Source organism: Talpa occidentalis, unplaced genomic scaffold, assembly GCF_014898055.3.
Source record: "Talpa occidentalis isolate TD23 unplaced genomic scaffold, MPIMG_talOcc4v2.1 talOcc4.8, whole genome shotgun sequence".
In the NCBI taxonomy this organism is placed as follows: Eukaryota; Metazoa; Chordata; class Mammalia; order Eulipotyphla; family Talpidae; genus Talpa; species Talpa occidentalis.
In genome coordinates this window covers 44,604,757-44,631,503 of record NW_023605194.1, presented here as the reverse complement: position 1 = coordinate 44,631,503, position 26,747 = coordinate 44,604,757, and the positions used below count along the sequence as shown (strand labels likewise).

At 38.6% G+C, this 26,747-nt stretch overlaps 1 protein-coding gene across 1 annotated transcript; it reads right to left on the bottom strand.

The window, feature by feature from the left end:
- Positions 1–542: 542 nt before the first annotated feature.
- PPA1 (inorganic pyrophosphatase 1) lies at positions 543–24,245 on the bottom strand. The gene is made up of 11 exons (XM_037496770.2): positions 24,081–24,245; positions 21,782–21,840; positions 11,056–11,109; positions 9,827–9,946; positions 8,006–8,092; positions 7,123–7,249; positions 5,538–5,665; positions 5,032–5,117; positions 2,748–2,817; positions 1,481–1,523; positions 543–897 (listed from the first exon to the last, which is right to left on the bottom strand). The coding sequence occupies exons 1-11, from the start codon at positions 24,142–24,144 to the stop codon at positions 866–868; spliced, it is 870 nt and encodes a 289-aa protein (XP_037352667.1). The 5' UTR covers positions 24,145–24,245; the 3' UTR covers positions 543–865.
- Positions 24,246–26,747: the final 2,502 nt, after the last annotated feature.

Sequence of the window (26,747 nt, the reverse complement as noted above, 5' to 3'; positions counted from 1 at the left end):
ATGCTTGCTGCTAACATGACATAAACATTAAAACGTTTGCTTTAAAAATGGGATACTAGGGCCTCTCCAGTGGCACAGCGGTTGAGCGCTGGGTTGCGAAGTTGCCCGCAGCCTCTGCAGCGCCAGTTCAATCCCCGGCCACTGGGTGAGCGTCCCAAATGGCGCGCAGACCCCTCCTGCCGCCTGCTGCTCCCCTCAGCAGTGTACCTCGGTCCTTCTACCTGTTCTGCTCCCTGCTCTGGCTCTGGTGAATTCTCCCACCCTCCTGCGCTTCTGACTGTACCCAGTGCTTGTATAAATAAAATAAATAAATCTTTAAAAAAAATAAAATAAAATGGGATACTAGGAGTGAAGTATGAGTGAAGTATTAAGACTACTATATGTATATGGAATTTCAATCTCAGGCTCCTAAAAATATAGTTCATTTTAGGCCAATAATTACAAAATTCAACTATAAGATCATTCATTGATAACAAACACCAAACAGCCCCCATACCTCTTGGTAATGCCAGGCTTCAGATTAAAATAAAAATATCATAAAACAAATTTCAGCAAAATAATTTTATTTCCTAACACATGGGAAACAGACATCCGCATTTACCTTGCACATTTCACTTCCAAATAACTACCGCTTTGATATTTAAGCATGTACCAAAAGTTATCTTAGTTGAGATATGCTAAATGCTTTTAGGTAGATAATATTCCGAATATATATGTTTGGTCACAGCAGAATTTGCTTTAGTTAGTTTAGTTCTATAAATTTAAAACCATGAATTTAAAGCCCTGAAAAGCCACTACTTTTCCATCTAATACTTCCAGATGAATAGGATACAGCAACGTCAGCCAGAATTTCAGAGATATTTTCTTAGTTTTTCTGGTGATGGAACCACTTGTCCACTGCATTCAGAGAAAAGAGAAACAAATTAGAATTCCTGTTAAGTATCAAAATTTGTCCAACATATAACACAAAGAATAATATACTAGCTTTTTGTATCCTATTGTGTTTTACCTAAAAACAAATCTACAAAAATGCCGAGTTTCACTATGACAAAAATAGGCAATTTATCATAGCATTGTCTGGGCCTTCCTTACTTCTGATACTAATTGTATAAATATGTGATTTGTACAACTCACACGGGAAAACCTTACAGAGAAATCTCACCTCTACAGGGGAGAGAACTATTTTCAGGGGGAAGCAGCTTGTGGTGAGAGGGAGTCACAGAGCCCAGCCTGCTTCAATGCCTTCAAGGCATCTACCCAGAACTCAGAAGAAAACGGGGTCCTGGTTTGGAAACTGCAGTGAGAGGGGGGCACTGAAGGTGGCACTTGTTCTCACATACCATGGCACGCCAATGTGACCCTTCACCCCTACCTTCTCTTTCTCCATATGTAGGTGGTATGTAAGCTATATCTATATCTGTAGATCTAATTTCCCCACATATATGTAATTTTAATATCATTTCTAGAATACAGATCTTACCATCGCTTGGTACTGTGCAGGCAGATTCACATGGTGGTGGTAACTAAAACAAAGTATTAAAATGTATTAGGATAATCTGAGAAAGAAAATAAGTATACTGACACAAAAGTTTAAAATAATTTGAGGGCCTCCTTGGCACACAGGGGTTAAATTCTCAGCACTTTCAAGCTGTCACAGGGAGCAAACCCACATATGGGGCAGCAGACCTCTCTTGTCTTATCCACTGCTCCCCTCAGTAGTATATTTCAGTAGATCCACCTGTTCTGCTCCCCGCTCTGTCTCTGGTGAATCCTCTCACTCCCCACGCCTTTAGCCTACACCCCAGCTCTTGTATGCATAAATAAAATAAATCTTTAAAAATAAATAAAAGTAAATCTTTCAAAATAAATAAATAAATAAACATAAGATAATTTGAAATGAAGACAATTATCCCAGTCTTTAGGTTCTAAAAATAAATCACAAAATGTAGGAATAATGCAAGGCACACCCTACTGCTAAGAGATGCTAACAAATTCAAGTCTCTGTGACACACAGTAAAACAAATAATAAAAAACAAGTTTTTCAAGATGAAGAATAAAAAAGTATGTATATATGATGAGTCTATATGGGCAGAGTGAGAGAAAAGTAATGATGTTGACCAATGGCTTTTCCCTTCCAATTTTTCTTTTTCATTTTAACTGTGTCAGGATTATTTATGAAGGTGAATAAAAATGTATTGGCTTCATTGCTAAATTGTACTTTTTCCTTGTATCACCCCCATTTACAAAGCAGTAAAAAAATTAGACCTCATTTTCTTTTGTTCTCCTTATTTATTATTGTAAATGAGGGTAAGATGATATAGCTCATCTAGATGATAAATTCAGTCTTACAGTTAATCCAGGTCAGATATTTAAAAATAGCAATAACCAAAATTACTTCTCTAACAGACGGTTTACTAGCTCACATGAAAGTCTTTTAGGATTATAAAATACTTCTGCAATGGTTCTGAAATTTGCTAAGTTTCTCAGACACTGAAAATGGCTTAGACAGGTACACAGACTCTTCAGTTAATTGGTATATTCTAGAATCATTTTCACTTTTACAAACTGTTCCACACTGCCATGTGCTCCCCCCTCAGCCAAATGCATGTTCAGTTTTTGCTCTCAAGACCTCACAGTAATATGCATGTAGGACGCACTGAAATATTTGCTAAAAGAAAAACTTTCCCTCCCATTTCAACAATAAGTTTTTAGCTTTTTTTTTTTTTTAAAAGGAAATGTTTACATACAGCATCCACAATGGCTTTGGCAGCATCAGGATCACACTTGAAGGGACTCTCAGACACTGTTGTATTCATGCTATTAAAGAAACAAAAGTAGTAATAAGTTATAGCAACAAACATTACTCTCTGAGTAATGAGTGAGTTAAAAAAGAAGTTGAAGATGGCAGACCAGATGAGATTCAGGCTTGATTTAGTTGCACATTTTCTCACCTATATTACATATTCTAATGATTTATTTGGTAAGGTAGATAGCTCTTCTTGTGGTCAATTTTATTCAAACACCTTAGGTCCAGATTTAAAAATCTGAGACTGAATGCGTTGTTATTCTCACTAAAATAGCTAAGAAATGCAAATTAAAGTGAGGAATACACCTTTTCTAAAGAGATAAAATGGGGGGAAAAACATACAAAAATCCTGGTTCCTCTCTGAGATAAACATTTCTGGTAGAAGTAACATCTGGTTCAATATTCCTAAGAAATAATCAGGTAAAATGTGTCCAAAACCTTTTTAAAAAATTCATATGGTCTGATAGAGAAATCTACCTCTCAGAACACAATCAGAAATTTAAATAATCTATTATTATCTGGCTACCATCTAATTTTCTCAAGTTTTACAAATTTAATGGTGATAACATCATCTTGCTAAATGGCTTGAATAAGCTATTTAAAATTAAGTTGTGGAATTTAATCCTTTGTCATGTGTTGTTTAAAAAGAAAAAAGAAACTAGGAAAAGCTGTTTCATGATACATAAAAAACAATGTTATAAGTAAATCTTTCTTTATGAGCTTGTATACTTTGTTTGGAAAGGACTTCCCTATTATAGGCTATTTGAAAAAAAAAAAAAACCTGTAATTTTTTGAGAATTTTTTAACATTTAATTTTATCTGTCTGGAATTAAGTATTGATGGAAGGCAATGTTTTCAAATTCAAAGGGCCAGCACCCAGTTGACACAAAGGGTATAGAACAGCTAGAGGTAAGGATGCTGGTGCTGGGCTGATAACACCATCTTTTAAAAGCAAAGCAACTAGACTGGCGGTGGCGGCTGCAAATGTGCCTCTCTAGCATAAGGAATGTAAGAAGCAACACCGAGATCTAGTCTGATTTTCTTTCTAAAGAGTCAGGTGGTCCAAACCACTCATCCAAAATACTCTTGATTCTAAACTAAATTCCTGTACATCTTTAGGTCTACCAAACTCTAACAGAACTGAATGATTTGACATTCTTCTTCAGTATCAAACTTGGTAAAATAATATTACCAAATAATACTCAAAATAATTAACACTCCTTCCCACCACCATTACCCATGTTTTCTTTTTCCTTCCAGAATTTCCCTTGCTGTTCTCACATGCTAACTTTTTAAAGATGAAAGTGAACGTTATTCACAAATATAATCTACCTTTCTATTTAACATTTTTATTTCTCGATAGAGTCTTAAAGGTTTTCTTCTTCTGAGTCCTTCAGATTTCTTGTTTAAACCTTGGTAGTTGTTTTATAAAATAGTATTCTCTGTGGGGTCTTTTTCTCCATTATAGTTTCTATTATAGTATGTATAGGGAGCTGGCAATATACATATATGCTCATTTCATAATCAGTAACTTCACTGAATTCCTTATGTTGCTTCCCCATTTCCAATATTCCTGCATCTTCTTTCTCTTATTTACTTCATGGACTATTATTTCCAATAACATTGGAACGATTATCTCCAATAGTAGACATTCTCTTATAAAGCTTTAAATACCTAAGAGAAAGTATACTGCACTGAACATGGGATGGGGGCAGTAACAGAGTTGGATGAGAGCTCTAATGCTGAAATACTTAATATGTGGTGACTTGGTTAAGTTTATTCTCCCTAACATCTCTTACAAGCTTGGTAAGTACTAACTGTTCAATAAATACTAGTTATTATTATTAGTGGTAGTTAATTCCATGTGTATATAGTAGATATGGCAGTTAAGCTGCAAGGCATTTTACAAATTTTCATAGAGCAATTACCAGCCCTTGCACTCAACCTGATTTTACCCTTTGCTTTTTGAGCACAGTGATTTGAGGTATCCTGTCCTGATTACCATAACAAAGGGTAATCACTGTCCCTTTTTCATTTAGGTCTGGATTATCTAATGGGCACTTTGCAGTTATTTATGTATTTACCTTCCCACTCACCTAAGCACTGACTGACAAAACTGGTTATCTCTTTCCTAAGTGAATGTAATGGAGCAATGTGTTATGGTTATTAAAACCTTTGAAGCAAACTGATCGGCTTTGTGCATTTAACGCATAGTTAATACTTACCAGCTGATTCCTTTTCCATCCGTTTTCTTGGTCACTAATGCTCTCCAATGGTCATGAGTGCTTTTAATAATATCAACTGCGAAGTCCTATAATTTGAAGAGCTATGCATTACAATGATAGAAAAGTTATCTTTTCTTATTAATAAACCTTTCCTTAAAGCCTGTTACACCTTTGTCTTTTTTTTTTTTTTTTTGGTGGGACCCTCGCTGGCGGCTGGGGAACGAACCGGCGCTGCAGGAACCGGCGCTGCAGAGGCTCCAGGCAGCCTCGCAGCCCAGCACTCAACCGCTGCGCCACCAGGGGAGGTCCTACACCTTTGTATCTTTTGAATCACTTCCTTGTGTCAAAAATGGAAGAAAATATTTAAATGAATAAAATCAACATCAGGGCTGTCTCATGTCTTTAGACACTTACTTGATGGCCATTAAGTCTTCAAATGGTAATAACATAGTTAATTATAAGTCTCAAAACAAATGCCAAAGCTATAGTTGTCAATGGCACATTACCTTATTTTTAAATTCTGCATTGAAAGCAAACTGGTTCTCTGGTTTTCCATCAGGAACTTTGTACCTTCTAAACCAGTCCACAGTAGCTTCCAGGTAGCCAGGTTTCAGTCGCTTGACATCATTAATATCTAAGGTGAGAATAAGCAGGTTGCAAGATACATATGTAATTCTGCATTAAAAGAAAATATCAAGTACTTAATTTGAGAGAGCTATGAGATGGATTATCAAAAAAATTCAAGATTATGTGAGAGCAAACCACATTGATGAGAAGAACACACACATATACACACACACATAGGAAATCTTAGAGAGCCTTAGAATAGCTCTGACAAGAAGTGCTAAGAGAAGAATCACAACAACAGTAGTATCTACTAGATAAGAGAGATGGCGAAATGACTGGGGCTACATGATAGAAGATACTAAAAAAGACAGGCTGTATTCAGAGGATCACATGCAAATTCAGTACTAAAAGACAAGAAAAATGGACTAGACTGAGAGCCATTGTTGGCTTACATGTTTGTTTTTATCTTCTAACTCCGTATCTTTCTCTTTACTATCTTTTTATTAACCTTGCCTCTAGTTGATGACCTAATTCATTCATTTAGTTATTAGTCTTCTTGTCCATTCCAAAATGGGTCTCACTGGGCTAAAATCAAGGTGTCAGAAGGAGAGCCTTCTGGGGGCTCTTAGGGAAAACCCTTTACCTTGCCTTTCCCAGTTTCTAAAGGCTGCCCACATTTCTTGATTCATGTTTTCTCTCAGTCTTCAAAGTTAGTACGGTGAGTCAAGTCCTTATCACGTCTCTTTCTCTGACTCTTCTGCCTCTCTCTTCCACAGGATAAAGGACCTTAGGATTGTATTGGGTGTACCAGACAACCCAGGAAAATCTCCCAATTTCAAGATTGACTTCCATCTCTAACTTTCTCCCTTGTGAAGCAGCATGACATATACACTTGTTCTGGGAGTTGGGAGATGGACATCTTTGGATGGGGGCAATAATCTGCGCAGCACAAATGATGACACTGTAATGGTGTATACGCGACAATGTGAATTTGTCAAAATTCACAGAATTATATGGTAGCAGAATAAAGCAGGCCTCCTTCCAAGAAGTCACCTCCTGATGTCCAGAACCTGTGGAGATGTTACCTTGCACGACACATGGACATGGACTTTTTCAGATGTGATTAAGGCTAGGATTGTGAGATTTGGCGAGCACTCTTAACCATCCAGGTGGGTTTGTCTAATCACATGAGTCCTTAGAAACAGAGAACCTTTTCCAGAGGAGGATGTGAGGCAGAAGAAGGGTCATTTCTTGCTGATTTTAAAGATGTTGATTTTAAAGGTGTTGAAAGAGGAGGGCACATGCTATAGAAGCTGGAAAAGGCAAGGCAAGGGGTTCTCCCCTGGGAGCCTCCAGAAAGGATACAGTCCTGCCAACACCTTGATTTTAGGTTGGTGGAATAATATAGAATTTCTAAGAGGTAATTGTATAAAGGCCTACATATATAATTTTATTATCACATGTTAAGCTTGGTTGTGTGTAAGATGTAGGTATAAAAATTTTAGACTCTTCAGATTTCCTTACCATTATAATTGGCTGCATCAGGATCATCCACATTGATGGCAATGACTTTCCAGTCGGTTTCCCCTTCATCAATCATAGCCAATATGCCCAGAACTTTCACCCTGATTATTTCCCCTCTTGCACACACCTGAGAGACAACAACCACAGTCAGGACAATACTAAAGAGTAAAAGATGCCAAGTTCCTGCAAAATTACCTTAAGAATGTTCCTTTAAGCAATTTTAAAAATCTAAAAGGCCCAACATGTCATAGCAAAGATGAAAATATTACCCCTTATTACTTATATCCCTAAGAAAATCAGTAATGTAGTTCAGGGTAATTAATAAGATAAATCCTCCATTGAGTTAGGTAAGTCATACAATGTGACTAATATTATGACTTCAAGTAAATGACAACTTCCTTTTCAATAGTTAACTATTCCCCTGAACCCAAGAAAAATCATGAAGCAATACAACTACAGTCAGAATCTCTAAAGCAACCCTACTTGATAGACAAATCCCTACTATTAATCTCCAATTTGTGAGGCTATTTGGAATGGGTCAATTCACCAACCTCTCCAAATCATTAGGTAAGTCTTGCCTTGTACTGAGATCAAGTTTGCCTCCTGGTACTTTTTACCACTGACCACTGCATTCTAAAGCAATGAATGCATCCACTTCCACAAATATATGGAGTTAATAGTGCATATTTTTTCTAGACTAAGTTTAAATGTACAAATGATAATATACAAATGCTTAGATGTAAAGGAGGCTTTTATTGCCCAAAGAGACATCATTATTTCACTAGTATTCATATAATTTATCCACAGTAGTCTTCAAGTATAAACTATACATATTTTATTAATGTCATCTCAACACTGAAAAGAAATATTCATATTCCATTACCTTGCTTCCAATTTCACACACATCAATTGGATCATTGTCACCACAACAGCCAGTGTGTTTGTCATTGTGTCCTGGGTCTTCCCAAGTCTTTAAAAAAAAAAAAAAAGGCTTAGAATATAGCATTCCTACACATGCCACTGACAAAGTGGTCATGTTGACATTAAAAGACAACATCCCATGAGTCCTTCAGCAAAAACAGAAATCTTAGGCCATTTTTTTTTCTCATTTTACAAGAAAGTCTTTCACATCTAAGAATCTTAGCTACCCACAACAATGTTAATAAAATGCCAAAGCTCCTATTCTGCATATAATGCTAAATTAAATTTAAGTCTTAAAACAGATAATGACCCTCTTTAAAACAAACAGAAATCCAATTTCCTAACAATTGAGACAACACGAGAACACAAACACAGACCCAAATATTTAACTTAAAAATATATTAAAAGAAAAGTGCTTTGATGAAGTTTTTATTTTTACTATCTTCTATTAACTAGATCTTCCTTAAAAGTAAATTTCTAAAGCAGAGGTAGTTAGCAGTGGTACTAAAATGAAAACAAACTGTTCTGATGGCAAATGTCATCGCTGACCAGGGGCCAAGACCAAAAAGTTTAATCAGACTTTCTGAAGCTTTACATTTTGGGCTTTCATTGCTGCTAAACTGTAGGACAGAGTCCTTGCAGAGCATCTCACAAAAGAATGGATGCCCTGTGTTTGCAAGAAAGTTAGCTTCAAATGTAGCTGTTGTTCTGGTTCTTTTCTCCCTCAATCCAGAGCATACTTCGCAAATTTGTGTGCCTACTCAGCTGGAGTAAAGGGAAAAAGATAAAAGTGAAAGGGGATAAAAGAAGACTGGATCCAGCAAAGTCAAATTCAACCTCCAGAAGAATAAGTATTTCACCTATGTTTTCCTAAAGGAGTCACATTTCAAGGCTAAATACTAAATCAACTGAAGTACAATATGAAAGTGCTATAATTAAAGCAAACAAATGACTTTATGATTACTTAACAAGTTAGAAGAGTTTGACCTTTTTTTTGTTAACTTGCAAATTGTTTCACAGTAGGTTCTACTTAATAGACATAATGGTTAATAAAAACAAGCCACTTATTAATAGGAAAAAATAATTAGTGATTCTTCATTCAGGTATTAAATAAGAACACTACATACTGGCATTGTACGGGGGATAAATTGGTAAATAATGCAGATATGGCCCCTCTTCAAAGGATTGTCTGTTTAGGAAAACAGAATCCCATTATTTACACAAAGAGCTGGGTTTATAGGAGGAATCAGGCTGCTAAATGTGAGGTTCAACAGCTGTGAGAACTTACATGTGCCAGGAGCTAAGTGCTTTATTGCTCACAATAGTCATGTGAGCTAAGTACTATTAATATCTCAGAGGGAGATATTAATGTCTCAGGGAGAAAGAAATAAACAGATTAGATAAAGTAGGAATTGGCAGATTTGGGATTTGAACTCTAATCTGCCTGGTGCCAAAAATTGGTTTTTTAAATCATCACTTTCTATTGTTTCTTAATAGATTTGCCACTCATTCTGTAAAGAGTCTTTATAGCTTATAAGCAGTCCATAAAGAAAAAATTAGTATTTAAGAAAAGAACAAACTTTCCAATGTGAATTTAAATGTTATATTTAGCTTTCAGTTTCTCTTGAAGATGTTATTCAAAGAAATAATGAGTTTATTATCCCATGTTTTTTAAATCTACTGTAGCAAAAACTTTTTAAAGAAGTTTAAATCTTTTTTACTTGTACAAGATTAGATTTTTTAAGTTAAAAAGTACATTTTTAGCAACTACACAGAGACATACCTGAGGGATGGCCCCATAGTTCCAAATATATCCTTTGTAAGGAAACAAATTTGCAACATAACGGAGTTTTCCTTTTTTCACATCTTGCTTAATTGGATTTAAAGGGTCCTTCGTAGCAATCTGAAATGAAATGAAAATTCAAAGCATTGTATATTTGGATGTGAAATACTACTCAAAAAAGGATTTGAGATGAATGATGAAATATAACTCCCCTTATTTCACTTTAACAATATACTTTATTATATATGTACATGATATGTGCTATATATATTTTATTCCTAATTTCTTTATAATTTGAAAATAAGTTTCTCCATAAATAGCCCTTAAGTGGTAAACTTATTTGGGGTATACACAAACTATCAAGGGAGAAACTGATTTTCTCTCAAGAATCTCTATTAAAAAGGTAAAAGAAAGGGCCTCCCCAGTGGCGAAGTGGGTTGAGTGCAGCGCTGAGAAGCTGTCTGCAGCCTCTGCAGCGTGGGTTCGATTCCTGGCCAGCCAGGGAGATTCCCACATTGGTGAGGCAGACCTCTCCTGTCTCGCTCACTACTTCCCTCAGTAGTGCTTTCGGTCCATCTGCCTGTTCTGTTCCCCGCTCTGTTTATGGTGAATTCTCTCACCCTTCTGTGCCTCTGGCCTGTACCCTGGCTCTTGTATAAATAAAATAAATCTTAAAAACAAAAACAAAACAAAAAAAAAGGGTAAAAGAAATACTAATTACTACCCAACTTCAGCTTTCCTGTAAGCACTTAAATTAATTCAAATATCTGAGTGTTAAATGCAAAGTATATTTACTGTGAAAAAGCATAAATGATAAGATATGCAATAAATATCTATAAAAGTCAAATAAGTGTCCATTAGAAAGAGATTTACAAAATGCAACAGAAATTACAATAAGATCATTTGTAGCTGGAGTGCTGAGGAAAGCCTGCTGACTAGGTGGAGGAGTCAACAAAAGAGAGAACAAGACAGGCAAAAGAAGGGTAGTTTTCGGCTTTGGGAATGCCAGAAGCAAAAGTATGGAGGAGGAAAGTCTATAGAATTGTAAATTTGCAAATGGTAAATGCTTGAGTTTAGTTAGAACACAGAGGGACGATTCACAGGCAATGAAAGATATAAATGGAAAACAGATTGGAAATAAAAAGCAGAAAACTTTAGGTTTTAGTTATTTAACCCTTGAGCAAATCGATGTGGCTAGATCAAAACTAATAGGCTAAAAAGAAACATACCTCCATTTTTGCATTAGACCAGCGTGGTACTTCAACCACCATGTGGAACACATCCTGAAAAACAGACAGAAGGGAAGATGTCACAGGAGCTAATTTGTCCTCTTTGACACCCTCACTCTGTTCGTTGTATCAGATCTTTGAAGTCAATGGAGGTTCAACAAAATTCATAAATAATAAAAGACAGACTGATAGATAAGGAGAGAAAATAAATATAGCAAAATATTATAGAATCACACTAGGAGTTCACTATAAAGGTAGACTGTTCACTATAAAGTTCTTCAAACTTTTCTGTATGTTTAAAATTTTCATAATAAATTGTTGGGTTGGGGCCTCCCTGATGGCACAAGGGGTTGGGCCTCAGCACCATGAAGCTATCTGCAGCCACTACAGCATGGGTTCAATCCCGGGCCAGGGAGCTAACCCACATGGCGCGGCAGACCTCTCCTATCTCGCCCCACTCTTCCCTCAGCAGTGTATTTCAGTCAATCTGTCTGTTCTGTTCCCCACTGTCTCTGGTGAATCCTCTCATCCCTCGCACCGCTGGCCTATACCCTAGTTCTTGTATGCACAAATACATAAATCCTAAAAAAAAAAACCAAATTGTTGGGGTGTCGAAGTAGTTTCTATAAGAAAAAGGAACCATTTTTAACGATAACAGAACTTTGTATCTCTGAAGAACATCTTCAAAGCAAGGAATTCCAAAGGCTTTTCATTTCCTCCATTCACAGCACAATTACTCAAAATGTTTCCCAAATCTTCTATTTCAGCGGCAGTTTAAAAGACAAACCTCATGTCAGTTTAATTATAGTGTCATATTTCAGTTTTAGCCTTAAAAAAATTAATCAGATTAATGACATGCATTATGCCAATCTGGTTGTTTTTAAAAATCAATTCTTAAAAGGACAAGAAGTTTGACACGGAAGATAACAGGCTCCAAAAATATTTTAATTAATTTCATTTTACTGTAATTACAGCCTTAAATGGACCATTTTAAAGGTGATGATATTGTTTTTAAATTCCTAGATGTTTACTGTTCAAGAACACAAGGAAAATCACACTTTGTTAGCTCATTTTGCACACCAGTCAAATATCAACTTAAAAGAAGTTCTCTAATTGGAACTGAGCTTTCACTAGTCAGAAAACTATTTTTGCCAAGGAATAAAACGTTACAAGCAGTTTTTGAGTTTATAGGCAAATCAGCAATTACTCTTTTATAAAATGTATATTTCAAAAAGTTGATTTAAATAAAAAATCACTTATTTATACAATTTTTTATTACTTCTTTGCTATTCTGCATCAAAAAACGGAGGGACCAATAAATTTCAAGTGAATAAATGAAAGGTTCTAGGCTAATAGTTATCTTGCTGGTACTTTTAACCAAGCAGAAATGCTACACAGATTTAAATGTGTACTGTAAAACTTCTGTCATTTATTTCAGTTCTTGCTCAAACCAAGGGAGATGAAAACATTCCAGCGGGTTCTATTCCAAGTCTCCTGATGCCTACTTGATACAACATAAAAACCACACAGAATGGAGATGTGATTTAAATCCAGAACTAAATATAATACTTTATCCCCTGTAAAGTCATAACCGGATGGTTACAGAACACTAAATGTTTATGAGTCAAGAGACCTCAGATCCAATCTTTGATTAAATTTCATTCTATTCATTATAAGTTTTCAAGAATAGTTTCTTTAGTATCACAACTCAGGTATTAAAATGAACTATCAGTGTCTATGCTTCAAGAACAAGTCAGGGCTCCAAGACTACAGCAGCAATATCCTAATGGTTCACAAGATGGAGCTGTTATCACACAAAAGATTAAGAACAAAAAACCAAGGATCTTTAAAAATATTACGAAATGAATTAATAGCAAATACAGCTAAAATCACTAATTTAAAATTTGGAAACTATCAAACACTTTAATGGAAGTAACCAAGTGATAAATACAAATAGATCCTCAAAATCACATTGCCTAATAATATTACAAACCTACATAACTCATGGGAAGCAAAGAAAGAAAAAAATCCACCATTATAGGAAATAAAACATCTTTTTGGAAAATGGTAAGATCACTAATGCAAACTGAAACTCCAAAAGGCTGAAGTTGATGCTTTTTAGAAATTAACTGGGCCAAAATAGCAAGGAGTATGCTCTGGGGATCTCAGAGTCTATTCATTCATTTTTTTTTTTTTTTTTCCCAACAAATATATTAAGTACCACTGTTTTGTGCCAAACACTTTCCTAGGCAATTAAGACTAGCAGTGAACAGAACAAAAGCTCTTTTAACTCCCTAAGAGTTAGTTTTCCAAACGAAGTTGTACTACCTTGTAGGCCTGAGGCCTACAAAACTATTAGGTCTAGAAAACTATTAGCTCAGGGCCTGTTAGTCTATAGAAAGAATGTTTAGCACATTTTCAAGTGTATGTTGATGGGGTGATAATTACTGTATTACCGTTTCTTTTCTTTTTTTTTTTAAAGATTTATTTATTTATGCATGCAAGAACTGGGGTACAGGCCAGAGGTGCCGGGCGGGTGGGAGGATTCACCAGAGACAGAGTGGGGAACAGAACAGGCAGACTGACTGAAATACACTGCTGAGGGGAGCAGCAGGAGAGTCAGGAGAAGTCTGCTGCGCCATGTGGGTCACCTCCCTGGCCAGGGGCTGAACTCATGCTGCAATGGCTGCAGATTGCTTCATAATGCTGCAACTTATCCTCTTACACCACCAGAGAGGACCACTGTATTACCTTTTATATGTCAATGAATTTACAGTAGTCCTTATTTGCCATTTTCTCTATCAGTTATTATCACAAGAGGGTGAAATTTAAATATTTTGATATTTAAAAAGGAGGTTCTCCTAATTATAATTTAGGGAGTTGCCACTAGGAGAACAGTGATACTTAGAGGAGTTTCAGGGCAACTGATACAAGAAAATTCAACCAATTACTCCATTCCTAGTTAACACCTTCACTATTAAACATGCATTTTAACTGGAACACTTGTGCACTGTTGACAGAAATGCAAAGTGGTATAGTCTCTGGAAATAGTATGGAGGGTCCCCAAAAAATTAAAAACAGAATTACCATAAGATCTAGTAATTCTTCTTCTGGATATATACCCCCAAAACTGAAAGCAAGGTCTTGAAGAGATATTTGTATACTATGTTCACAGCTTTATTCATTAAACATAGAAGTGTAGAAGTAAGTGTAAATTCATTCATTCCATCAAGGAGTGAATGAATATACAAAATATGGTATATACTCACAATGGAATATTATTCAGTCATAAAAAGGTGGCAATTCTGACACACGCTACAACATGGATGATCTTTTAAGATATTCTAAGTGGGGCCTCCCAGGTGGCACAGCGGTTGAGCGCTGGGTTGCGAAGCTGCCCGCTGCCTCTGCAGCACCGGTTCGAGCCCCGGCTGCTCCCTGGCCACCGGAAGAGGGTCCCACATGGCGCGCAGACCCCTCCTGCCGCCCGCTGCTCCCCTCAGCAGTGTAATTCAGTCCTTCTGCCTGCTCTGCTCCCTGCTCTGGCTCTGGTGAATTCTCTCACCCTCCTGCGCTTCTGACTGTACCCAGTGCTTGCATAAATAAACAAAAATAAAATAAAATAAATCTTAAAAAAAAAAGTTTTCAGTATTAAAAAAAAGAAAAAGATATTCTAAGTGAAATAATTCAGACACAAAAAGTGCTCTGTGAGTCCACTAACACTTGAGGTCTCTAGAGAAATCAAATTCAGAAACAAAGTAAAATGATGACATTTCTCAGATGATCCTCCAGTAGATGGGGGAAGTAAAGAATGGAGAATTATTTTTCAACAGTATGGTTTCAGTTTTGTAAGATAAAAAAGTGTTTTGGCGATGAGGTGGCTATGGCTGCTCAATAATGCAAATACACTTAACTGTATACTTAAAAATGGTTAAGAAAATAAATTGCATGCTATATATATTTTACAATTTAAAAATTTGGAAAAATTATGCATTATAATGTTTCCAACATTTACACATTTAAAAGACTGAGACAAGATTTTGAGGAAATTTGGTACCACCCAGGTAGAAATTCAAACTTTCCCTCCTTAATCCCAACTGGTTTCAACTATTACTTAGCTAAGTCCTAGATTTATTATCTTATTATCCCCATTGTTAGGACTTCTCAGAACTCTGCTTTCCTTCTACTATGCTATTGATTCTAAATTCCAACTATGGCATCAATTTCTCAGCTCTCTGTGTATAGTATTAGAGAAAGGAAGAGGTCAGTAGTCTAGTAGGATTTTGACAAGTTTGCAGGAGGCAACAGAAAAAGCAAAATACAGCCATGTGCTGCATAATGAAGTTTCAGTTAATGACAGCCCATATGATGGTGGTCCCTCTATACAGCCTAGGTGAGTAATAAACAAGGTTTGTGTAAATACACTGTGGTGTTCGCAAAACTAATGACACATTTTTCAGATGTTCCCATCATTAAAACATGAGTTTATAGCTTTAGTTCTGACTTCCCAGAATCAAATATACCAGTTTTACTTCCCAGATTTATAATCATTTCATTAGTAAGATAAGAATGTTAATGTTAAAGACACCCAGGTTCTTCTAAGAAGAGTGGAAACCTAATTTACATTATTCCATTTATCAAAAAGATTTAAAATAAATTGTTTTTAGGGATAGAAGAATGTAACCTACATCTTGATTAGGCTTTTAAACTTCATTGATTAAACATGAGTATTATGACAGTACAAGGATTATAGGTTTCATTTCAAAAATGGTTAGTTTTCTTGTTGATTAAGTCATTATGAAGGGGCTATGGTTATTAGGTAGGCTATTATTACTACATAGTTAAGTATTATTATGATGTAGTTGAGTCTTAGTAGTAAAGTTAAATGTGTCTTTACTGGAGACTTAGGAATACCTCATGACTTATACTGAATCTGAAGCCTACTGAACATGGCTTGCTGTACTGAAAAATTACATTAAGTGGCTTAAATTAACATTTTCAAGTTGACCCATCACATGTTTCTCTAGAAAACTTCAGAAAGACGTAGAAAGAAATATAAAAGCATGAGGCTAATAAAAAATAAGGGCATCTTTAACTTCTAGCGTAGCTTTGGAGCATAAAATCCCATGAGAAAAGCTCACTTATTACTTTCATAATAAGAAAATGTTCCACTTCCCAAAAAAGGTGCTTTTGAAAAGGTGGAGCAGATGCCACATTTTCAGGAATATTATTCCTCATCAAGTGTTCGTTAAGTACAATGGGTCTTAGTCAGTTTTGTAATTATAGGATATACTCTAAGCTGTTAAAAGTAGATGGGTTATGAACAGAACTACGATATGATCCAGTAATTCCACTTCTGGATATATATTTATCTAAAATAAATTAAATCAGAGTCTTGAAGAGGTAGCTACATTCCCTAGTTCCCTGCAGCATTATTTACAATAGCCAAGACATAGAAACAACCTAGGTATTCAGCAACAGATGAATTACTAAAGGAGATGTGGTATATAAATAAACAAGTAAATAGTATTCAGCCTTCAAAAGAAGGAAATCCCGTCATTTGTGACAACATGGATAAATGTGGCAGACATTATGCTAAATGAAGTAAGTCAGAAAAACAAAATACTCTATGATCTCACTTCTATGTGGAATCTAATAAAGCTGAATTCACAGAAACAGAGTGCAATGGTGTTTGTTGTCAGAGTCTGGGAGTGAGGGTAATGGTCAAAGGGTAATTTTGTCCTGACAGTAATTTTGATGATTATATTCTGAAGATATAATGTGTAGCATGTTCTAAGAGATTTGCTAAGAGAGAAGCTCTTAAGTGTTTTTAATGTATACAAAAATATATAAGGTAATGGAGAGATTAATTAGCTTGACTGAGGTGATCACTTCCCAATGTGTATATCAAAACATCAAAACATACACCTTAAGTAAATATCAAAAAGCCAGTTAGTGGTAAAATTAGGACTAGAATCAAGATTTCTTATTCCTAGTTCAGTGATCTTTATTTTAACAGAGTTGAGAAAGGCTTCAGAAATAGCCAATCATCGTATCATGCTACTTTTATCTTTTTGGTTATTGCGTATTGAAACTCTACTATATAGACAAGGCATTATGCCTGCACATTACATGCATTTTAATCATCACAACTTTTTTTTTTGACAAAGTGGATACACCGCAGAGATTATGGCTAGAATATGTTTTCAATATTTAGTCATCGTAAAGCTCATCTGAGGGAGAAAATTAAGAGTTTATTCTTAGTTAATGTTGTTACCAGTTTTATTTTTATTTTTTTTTTTTTTAAATATTTATTTATTTATTTATACAAGCACTGGGTACAGTCAGAAGCACGGGAGGGTGAGACAATTCACCGAGCCAGAGTGGGGAGCAGAGCAGGCACAAGGACCGAAGAACACTGCTGAGGGGAGCAGCGGGCGGCAGGAGAGGTCTGCGCGCCATGTGGGATCCTCCTCCGGTGGCCAGGGAGCAACTGGGGATCGAACCGGCGCCGCAGAGGCTGCGGGCAGCTTCGCAACCCAGCGCTCAACCGCTGCGCCACCGGGGAGGCCCTGTTACCAGTTTTAGTCTGTTCTTTGTTTTTACTTTGGTTTGAAAAACACAAAACTAAAAAATAAACAAAAACCCAACCATTCTATATACAAATAAGGTTGGGGAAAATAAACTCTTTAAATTACTAATTTGGTGACATTTCTTCATTGAAATATCTACTTATTTGATTGGAAGCTTAACTTTTTTGTAGGAGAGAAAAGTTCCATATTTATATATGTTTCCAATAGTCACCTGAAAAACAAATTGAAGTCTATTTTGTTAGAACAAGTATTGAACATTAAAGTTTAAGATATGGTATAGGAAAATAACCAATTCTAAAATTAAAAATCAGTCATGATATTTGAACACTTTCAGATTTAGATAAAGCTTTAAGCTATCCAGTACTTCACATTGTTTGTGCTAATTATGTTTGAATTTTTTTTTTAAACATTTTAAAAGGATAGGTTTATTAGGAAAAGGAGAAAAGAGAAAGAGGCACCTACAGAGTTATAGGCGGGCTGGAGAGCAGCTCATGTTTGGAATTTTTTAAACTTCTAATATATCAGAAGTTTTATGTCAGAAAATACTCTTGAGTTATAGATGTTTTATATTTGGTCATAAAATGGACTCAGAACAAAGGATACTTCTAAAGTTAAAAAAACAAAAATCCAGTGAGCCCTTGCTTTTGCATTTCCCCCCTACAATGGATTTGGAAATAATCCAAGCAGGTTATCTGAGTCACAAGGATTTCCGGAATTGGCTGAATTGATTACCCAATGGTTATATACCAAGTCAAATGCTGTCCACACTGAAGGTCCTGAATGGAGTAGAATGTGAATTTTTTTTGGCATTTTTTTCTTTATAAAGATGATTGAACTGTACATTGCTTTATTAATACCCTTCAAATGAATTATTTCATTGGGGTTAAGTCTATGGCCACATAAAAAAGTCTATTTACATGAACTTAATCACACTGGATATTTTTTAAAAAAACCACTCTTCCATAACCAGCTTAATGAAAGGGATCTTTTGTTTAAGATATAATACCGAATAATCTGCTATACACTCTTGTGTTTTGTATTTACTAAACTTCCTTAAAAAATAAAAATCTAGGGCCTCCCTGGTGGTGCAAGGGGTTAAGCACCGCACTATGAAGCAATTCGCAGCCTCTGCAGCATGAGTTTGATCGATCCCCAGCCAGACAGGGAGCAACCCACATGGCGCAGCAGACCTCTCTTGTCTCACCCGCTGCTCCCCTCAGCAGTGTATTTCAGTCAGTCTGCCTGTTCTGTTCCCCACTCTGTCTCTGGTGAATCCTCTCACCTCCCATATCTCTGGCCTATACCCCAGCTCTTGTATGCATAAATATTTCTTAAAAAATCTAAAAAAAAAAAATCTCTTTCCTGTTTTTTAGGCAGGACTCTGAAATGCTAAGGTTCACTGTGATTTGGTAAAATCCAGAGTTGTCACAAGACTTTGTGCTTTTGAGCCAGTCCAAAGTAGAACAAAGACAGAGTCTTCAGGGGCCTCCATGATGGCACAGGGGTTAAAGTCTCAGCGCTATCAAGTTATAGCCAGCCACTGTGGCATGAGTTCGATCCCTGGTCAGGGAGCTGAACCACATGGTGCCGCAGACCTCTCCTTCTCACCTGCTGCTCCCCTTAGCTATATATTTCAGCAGATCTGCCTGTTCTGCTCCCCGCTCTGTCTTGGTGAATCCTCCCACTCCCTGCACCACTGGGCTACATTCTGGTTCTTGTATACACAAATAAATAAAATTAAATCTTAAAAAAAAAAAAAAGACAGCATATTCATCTGAGTAATCCTAGATTATAGGCATGAGCAGTCCCAATAACACTACAAGGAGTTACAGGTGTTTTACTTGACACCAAAATATAATCTGTTTCCTATTTGGGGATAACTAAAAGCAGCAATAAGGCACTACAAGTGTTAAGATTATTCTGGTCCCTGGCTAGAAAACTGTCCAATCACTTACATCTATAAATAGGATTAGTACCTTATAAGAGGCTCCAGAGAGATCCCTCACCTCTTTCATCACAAAAGGGACATAGCGAGAAGTCTGAAAGTGGAAAAGGGTCCTCCCCAGACCATGTTGGTACTGATCTCAGACCTCCAGCTCCCAGAATTGAGAGCAATCAATTTTTGCTTTTTATATGCTAACTAGTATAGGCATTTTGTTTTAGCAGCTAGAGTAAACTAAGAGACGTATGAACACACCCACACACAGATATATGTCAGGAAAATGTTTTCTTTCCTTAGCACATCTGCATGCTAAGGTACCATAATAATCTTAGGGTCATCTTATGCCTGTTCATTACTCAAGATGGCATATTACTGCAAAGTAGTTGGACATACATACTAGCTATACAACAAACAGATAACAAACCCACCAGTGACGCCAATTCATGAGGCAGGAAGGATGCCGTAGGTTCATATCAAATCCCAGGATATCAGATGTAGCAAATTAGAGTTTCTGAATAAATACAACTTTGAGAATCCCACAGGAGAACACAAGCCAATTAGAGGTCCCTCTGTAACTGTGGCACATAATTGGCTTGGGCTGTTTGCTCCAATGCTTCCAGCTAGAGCCCAACTCTGGTAGCTCTTCAGAAGCCACAGGCCAGCTGAATTTCCCGCCAGTGTTCAAGTGTTAGTTTAGGTAGAACAGCTTTCTGATGGAGTACAATGAAACTGTTTCTCTTTGATAGTCAACCACAAAAAAAAAAAAAAAAAAAAAAGAAAAAGAAAAACCCAGTAGAACTTAGCGCACACACACACACACACACACACAAGGATAAGATTTCATCTTCATAATTATTGTAGACATTCTTATTTGAATGTTATGCTCACATGTATTATGTATCAACATCTAACTAAGGGAGATCAATAACCTACATAGCTTTTACAATTCAAAATGATTTGCATTCACTGTGAATCAATCTCCTGGCTGAATGAAAAAAAAATTTTAATTGAAGTCACAATGCACTTTAATACTATATAAGTTTCAGGTGGGCATCATTTGAAACAAATATTTAAAGGTATAAAAAAAGAATCAGGTATCAGTCCTTCTATCAGTTCCTAAACACACTACAGACTTCTATTGGGAACGAAACTAAAACAAGCTATATTAAAACAAAAACTTATTTTAAGTTTGTACAAACAATGCATGCTCTTGTAAAAACATTAGAACATCTAACAAAGCAAAAACGAAAATATAAACAAATGCCAACAAAATGAAAATGAAAACAAGAGTCATTAGCAATTCTAACCATCTAGAGATCACAAATATTTTAGAATATATAGTTGTAGACTTTTTCCCATAGAAAAGGAAAGTAAACTTCTAATCAATTTTGGTAAACCAACTAATTTGCACTAAAGTCAGATTTCTTCCACATACTGGTGTGAAGACATCTCTTTTTAAAAGTCTGTGGTGTTACCTTTATTAAAACTATTTGCAGATCTTAACTCTACTAGTCCATTAAAAGTACTGAATTTTTCTGTATTCACTGAATAATCTAGTTTATTTTTACTGTTTAATAAATATTCCACAGCCCAAAGTTGTGCTGGCTCCCTGGTTAACTTTAAAACCACTAATGAAGTACTAAGATTTTAGTTCCAAATCCACATAAAGACCAATGGGATATTTTTTTTTAACCAAGTCAGCTTTAAAGTATTTTTTTCCATTCCTGTACTCCACCAACTTATAATTGCTTCTTTAATCAAATAATCTGAATTTAAGACTGACTTCCTACTTATCAATGCACCTTTAACTCACACAGCACAAGAAGCACTTTAAAAATGATTAAAACATAAAAAAATGCATTGTGGAGAACAGATATAAAAGATTAAGCTCAAGGGCCTCCCCTGGTGGCACAGGCGGTTGAGCGCAGCGCTGTGAAGCTGTCTATAGCCTCTGCAGCACAGGTTCAATCCTGGCTGGCAGAAGAGGGTCCCACATGGCACGCAGACCTCTCCTGTCTTGCCAGCTGCTCCCCTCAGCAGTGTATTTTCATCAGTCTGCCTGTTCTGTTCCCCGCTCTGTCTCTGATGAATCCTCTCACCCTCCCACGAATCTGGCCTGTACCCCAGTTCCTATATAAATAAATAATCTTAAAAAAGAAAAGATTAAGCTCAAGAGATAAGGGCCACTTACCTTGTTTGCATAAATTGGGATATCATGAAATGGAGATATATATTGTCCTTTTTCATTTTCTGCAAAATAAATTAGAACAAGTTAGTACTTTTTTGGGTTAATTTCCAGACAAGTTTTTCGGTTTTTCTTTAAAGTTTTAAGTTTGTAATAAAATTGAGGCGGCACAGAGGCTCCCCATATACCACATACATATAAGGTCTCCTCCATATCAACACAACTCACTAGAATGGTGGAGTAGATATTCTTTACACCAAAATTTTATTCCCACACCAGAAAAAATGGTTGTATATTTCACCTGTTCTAATCCTCCTCTAAGACTGGGATAGGTTTTCATTCTATGTGTTCCTTAGGCATCTAACAGGTGCTAACCTCTATAATGAGGACAGGGACTACCTCATACACATCCTTTGTATCCCCAGAGCCTAGCAGAGCTAGTATGCAAAAGGCAATCAAATTATTTTGGATTGATCTTATTACACCAGGTAGCAGTTTATAGAATTAATGGAATACTTGAGTTGGGGGGACTGGGAAGGGACCAATTTGCTCAATGATAAACCATGTTGCTTTAAGTGATGTTATAGGAATATAGCCATCTTAGATTATGATTTTTCTTAAGAATCATCAACACTTTCACAGGTGATATCTGTATTCTAGAGACCTAAGTACTATATCCAAAAAGCAATTTTAAAACTTCCTTACTATTAAGAAATCTAAGAGTCAGTCGACATTGCATCCCTTCCCATTTAAGAAATGAAAGTCTAATAGGAAAAATTAAACAGTCGCCATCCCAAACCCATAATAGCCCCTTCAGAATCAATGGTTCAACCTACTATCAGTTTTAAAGAGACTGACAAATGTTACATTATATAGATAAAAAAAAAAAAAAGAAATCTGTTAAGGAAGGCTGTTAAGAAATTCATGATTAAAAACAACTTAAAATTATATAATTATACAGTCGTTTCTAATTATTGGTACTTAAGTTTCAGAGAGTTCCATCTGATAAAAAGTTACCTTAGCCAGTGCCAAAGCCAAGGAGTGGCTTTGTGCTTTATGGAACCAATACCGTTTCCAGGAAAATAGTTCAGTGAATTATTCATCAAAAGTTTCTGCACTGCCCTTGCTACTTCATTCTGAAATTTAGTGGATTTTACACAGCTGTCTAATCTTCAACTAAGTGTGTAAACTTCAGGGTTCAGGTTCCTTTTTCTCCCACACAGGCCACTTTTTGCTAGATTTGTTTATTCTTTCAGTATTCCCATTTGTCCCCTCCACCCCGATTTTTCCTGCCATTTACACAGACGGGATCTGCCGCACACGCCCATCGCTTCCTTCCCAAGGAGATCGTGAAGAAGTTAAAACTGAGATATCTTTGAAGACACCTTTCCAATCGCCTCCGTTATCTTCAATAATCTATTCCTAGTAGCTTGCGGGGTGGGAGGGTGGGTCGGGGAGGCGACAGAAGATAAAGATAAATCCAAGGTAGCTTTCTCCAAGCACAAGGCGAAAGGGCGGTGCGCCCAGCCCAGCCCCGCGCCGCCAGCCTGCAGCCTCCCAGGCTGCAAGCGCAGCTCTCCCCGGCCGACGGGGGGCAGGTACCCTCCGAGGGCTGCTCCCTGCAAAGGGGTGCAAACTTGGCCCTGGCGACTCGTGCTTCTCAGATTGACGTCACCTGTTTAACTTAAGAAAACAGCTTTCTGTTTCATAAGGCGCCCTCCCAGCATCACAGTTACCGGAAAACGCGGCGAGAGCGCACCCCAGCCCCCGGAGGGATGGGTCGGCGCCTCCATGGATGAACCCCAGTCCCGGCCTCAGTTTCCCCGACTGTAGGGTTTCGGCTCGACACCGCTTAGCCGGCACAATCTGAGCTACAGCGGCGGAATCACGGTCCTCAGGGAGGCACAGCCCCCCTCGTCGCGCACTCTCCCTTCCCCCCACCTTTCCTCCAAATAAGGTAATCCTCTTAGGGGGATTAGTTTACCTCCAGCCCCTTTCTGGGGTGACTCAAGGGTTTCTTTCCCTTCAGACTCTGCCCGGCCCGGGCACCTGCAAACTAGCCTGGCCCAGGTTCGGGCGCAGCCGGGCGCGTGAAGAAGGAACGGCGGCCCGGGGCCCGCGGGCCGGACCTGTGGAGAGGCGGGCCGGGCCGACCAGGCCCAGGGGACCGGCCCGAGGCGCCGGCCCACGCCCGGGACGAGGAGGCGAGCGCGGGCCACGGCCGCCGGGGCGGGCGGCTAGAGGCGGCGAGGCGGGGAATGAATGGGCGGGCGGGAGAGGTGGGGCCGCGGGCCCCGACACTCACTGAGGAAGACCCGGTACTCCAGGGTGAAGGGCGCCGCGCGCTCCTCGCTGCTGAAGCCGCTCATGGTGCTGGAGACGCGTCACCGCCACAGCCAGAGCCACCAGCCCGCACGCGGCGCCGACTGACAAGGAGAGACCTGCGCGCCTGCGCACTGGGGGACCTGGGCCGGCCAGCGGGGCGGGGAGCGGCCTTTAACGCAGTTCGAGCTCGCTCGCCCACCCCACCCCCGAGCGGCCCACCCCGTGCGCATGCGCACTCCGCCAGGCCCGCGCGTCCCCGCGCCCCAGCCCCGCCCTCGGGCCCCGCCCCCGCGGACCGCCTCCCGGGCTGAGCCACGTGGCTGGCGGCAGGCGCTGTTCTCCGGTCCCCCTGGCCGGCTTTGGAGTTCCTGCAGGGGGTGAAAGCGCAGTTTATCGGCTGGGGCAAAGTAGGAATTGACCGCCGACCTCTCCACCACCATGCACACTGGAAACTCACCTTTGACTCTCACACACCCTTTCACGCAGAATCATTCTTTATCGCAAAAGGCACCTGCTTCACCAGACTAACCCTGCCTGCGATCTTACAGGTGCGCATTTTTCTCATCATTAAGCAAAGTGAAGGCATATCACTGACCCCCTGATGGTTACTAGGTTGGTAACTACAGCTCCACCACTTTCTAGAGTATAACTGGTGAATTGCTGTTAACCTCTCTGACTCAGTTTCTCATTTGTGAAATGGAGATAGTAGGAATATTTTGTGGGTTTGGGGGTATATTAACGGAGTTGGTTCAAGTCAAGAGGTGGAGGAAGATTCTGGTTCATTCTAAGCACTCAGGAAAGGTAACTTTGTTATTCCCACCCTCCCCAGCGGAGGAGTCATTCTACCCACCTCTTGCCTAACCCACACCAGGTCCCCAAGGACTGAGATGGAAGCATGGTGAAAGTCCAGGCTTGAGCTAAGTGTCCCGTGAGAACTTTTCTCTCAGGTGTAAGCATCTTGACACTTGTTTTTCTGCTTGTCTCGTATCAGGCTGGACCCCAAAAACTAAAGTCTGATTGAGGCTGTGGGCAAAAATTTAATCACTTACTTCCCCCAATCCTATAAGTTAAAATAGATATATGTATATATTTCAAAATCCTATTTATAAATTAAGAAATGAATGTTCATCACTTGATTATATGATTATTTCAAAGACTGCCCAGTTTTATTAAAATGTTTGCTGGTCTTGGTTTTGTTTTTTTTTTTACAATCTTGTATTTCTAGGACATTAAAGATAATGTGCCATTTTAATTTAAACTTTTTTTCAAAACAATGTCTATTATATAAAATAAGATGCTTCCTGTATTAAATGAAAACCTAGTAAAGGTAAATTTTCAACTGGTTGGAAAAGTTCCCTGCTGTCTCCATCCAAACTCCCATGAATTTTCTGAAGGCCATGACTCGACCTTTTAAAAGCTACATTAAGTGTTTTACTCTAGTTAAAACCCAACATCAGGAGGCCTAAAGAGTAATATAATGTATTGTTCAAAGTCAAAGGAGTCTGCAGAGTGAATACTAAGCCAGACCTAGTTCAGAGAGTTTTTTAAGGGAGTTGCTCTGTCACTTTTCTGCCTTTGAACAGAACTGAAAACTTGGAAAAACCCAGAATTTCATCTGTGACTTACTTATAAACAGACAGAAATGATGCAATCATGTGCCACCACACTTTCTCTTTTACCTGCTGCCAACTCAGAGCAAGATAATAAGGCCTTGCTGATCTCTGGACTTGCACCCTAGCTCTTGTTTTATTGTTGGGAGAGCCAATCAGTACCAACTTGAATGAAATGCCAAGAACTTATTTTTCTGGGGCATGAGTCTGTTCTTTGTAACTTTCCCTTGAAGGCAAGAGTGGTGAGGCCCAAAGACCCAAGCTGTTCTTGTTTTGTTTCTCATGTCTCACTGGGGCACAGCATGGCACAGTACCTGGCCTCAAGTAGGAGTTTAATGAAGCTATGCTGGACCAGTGAGTGGAAGGGTTAATGAAAAGGAGAGAAAAAAAATACCTTCTGACCTATAAAGGTTTGGAAACCAGGACTCCTGGGGATGAAAGTTTGGCCAGGGTCCCCTGCTGCCTCAGCAGCCCTCTGCAGGCAGTCCCTCAAGCCAGGCTGGGGCTCCCAGGGCAGGCATCAGCGTGATGGTTTCTTCTCCTCCTGCCACCCTTACCTTCGCCCCCTCTCCTGACGGAGAGTGGAGCCCAGGAGCTCCGGCAGGGCAGCGGCAGTGAGGGAACCAGGACTGAGGCCGGAGGACTGAGGGCCTCTGGCCAACATGGCAGGCTCCTAGGAAGGCCTGTGCTCTGGTGGCTGGGACCCAAGTCCCAGCTCTGCTGCCCGTCTCTGCATCGCTACACCTGGCCCAGCTGAAGGGCTCCTGGTGTCCTGAGCATCCTGCCCAACTGAGGCCAGCTTCCTCCAGGGCTCCCCTGAGCCCACCACTGCTCAGCCTGCCCTAACCTCAGAGTAGATGGGGTCTGGATAAGTCAGTGAGGGCCCAGGGCAAAGTGCCTTGCCCTGGGTCTTGTGGTGGGGGTTGGGGGGATGGGGGAGGTGCTCAGTTTCACTTTGACAAAGAATGAGCCCAATTGTTCTCATACATCATCTTTCTTGCTCTGTAATCAAATCCTATAGTACTTTTTTCAGTTCA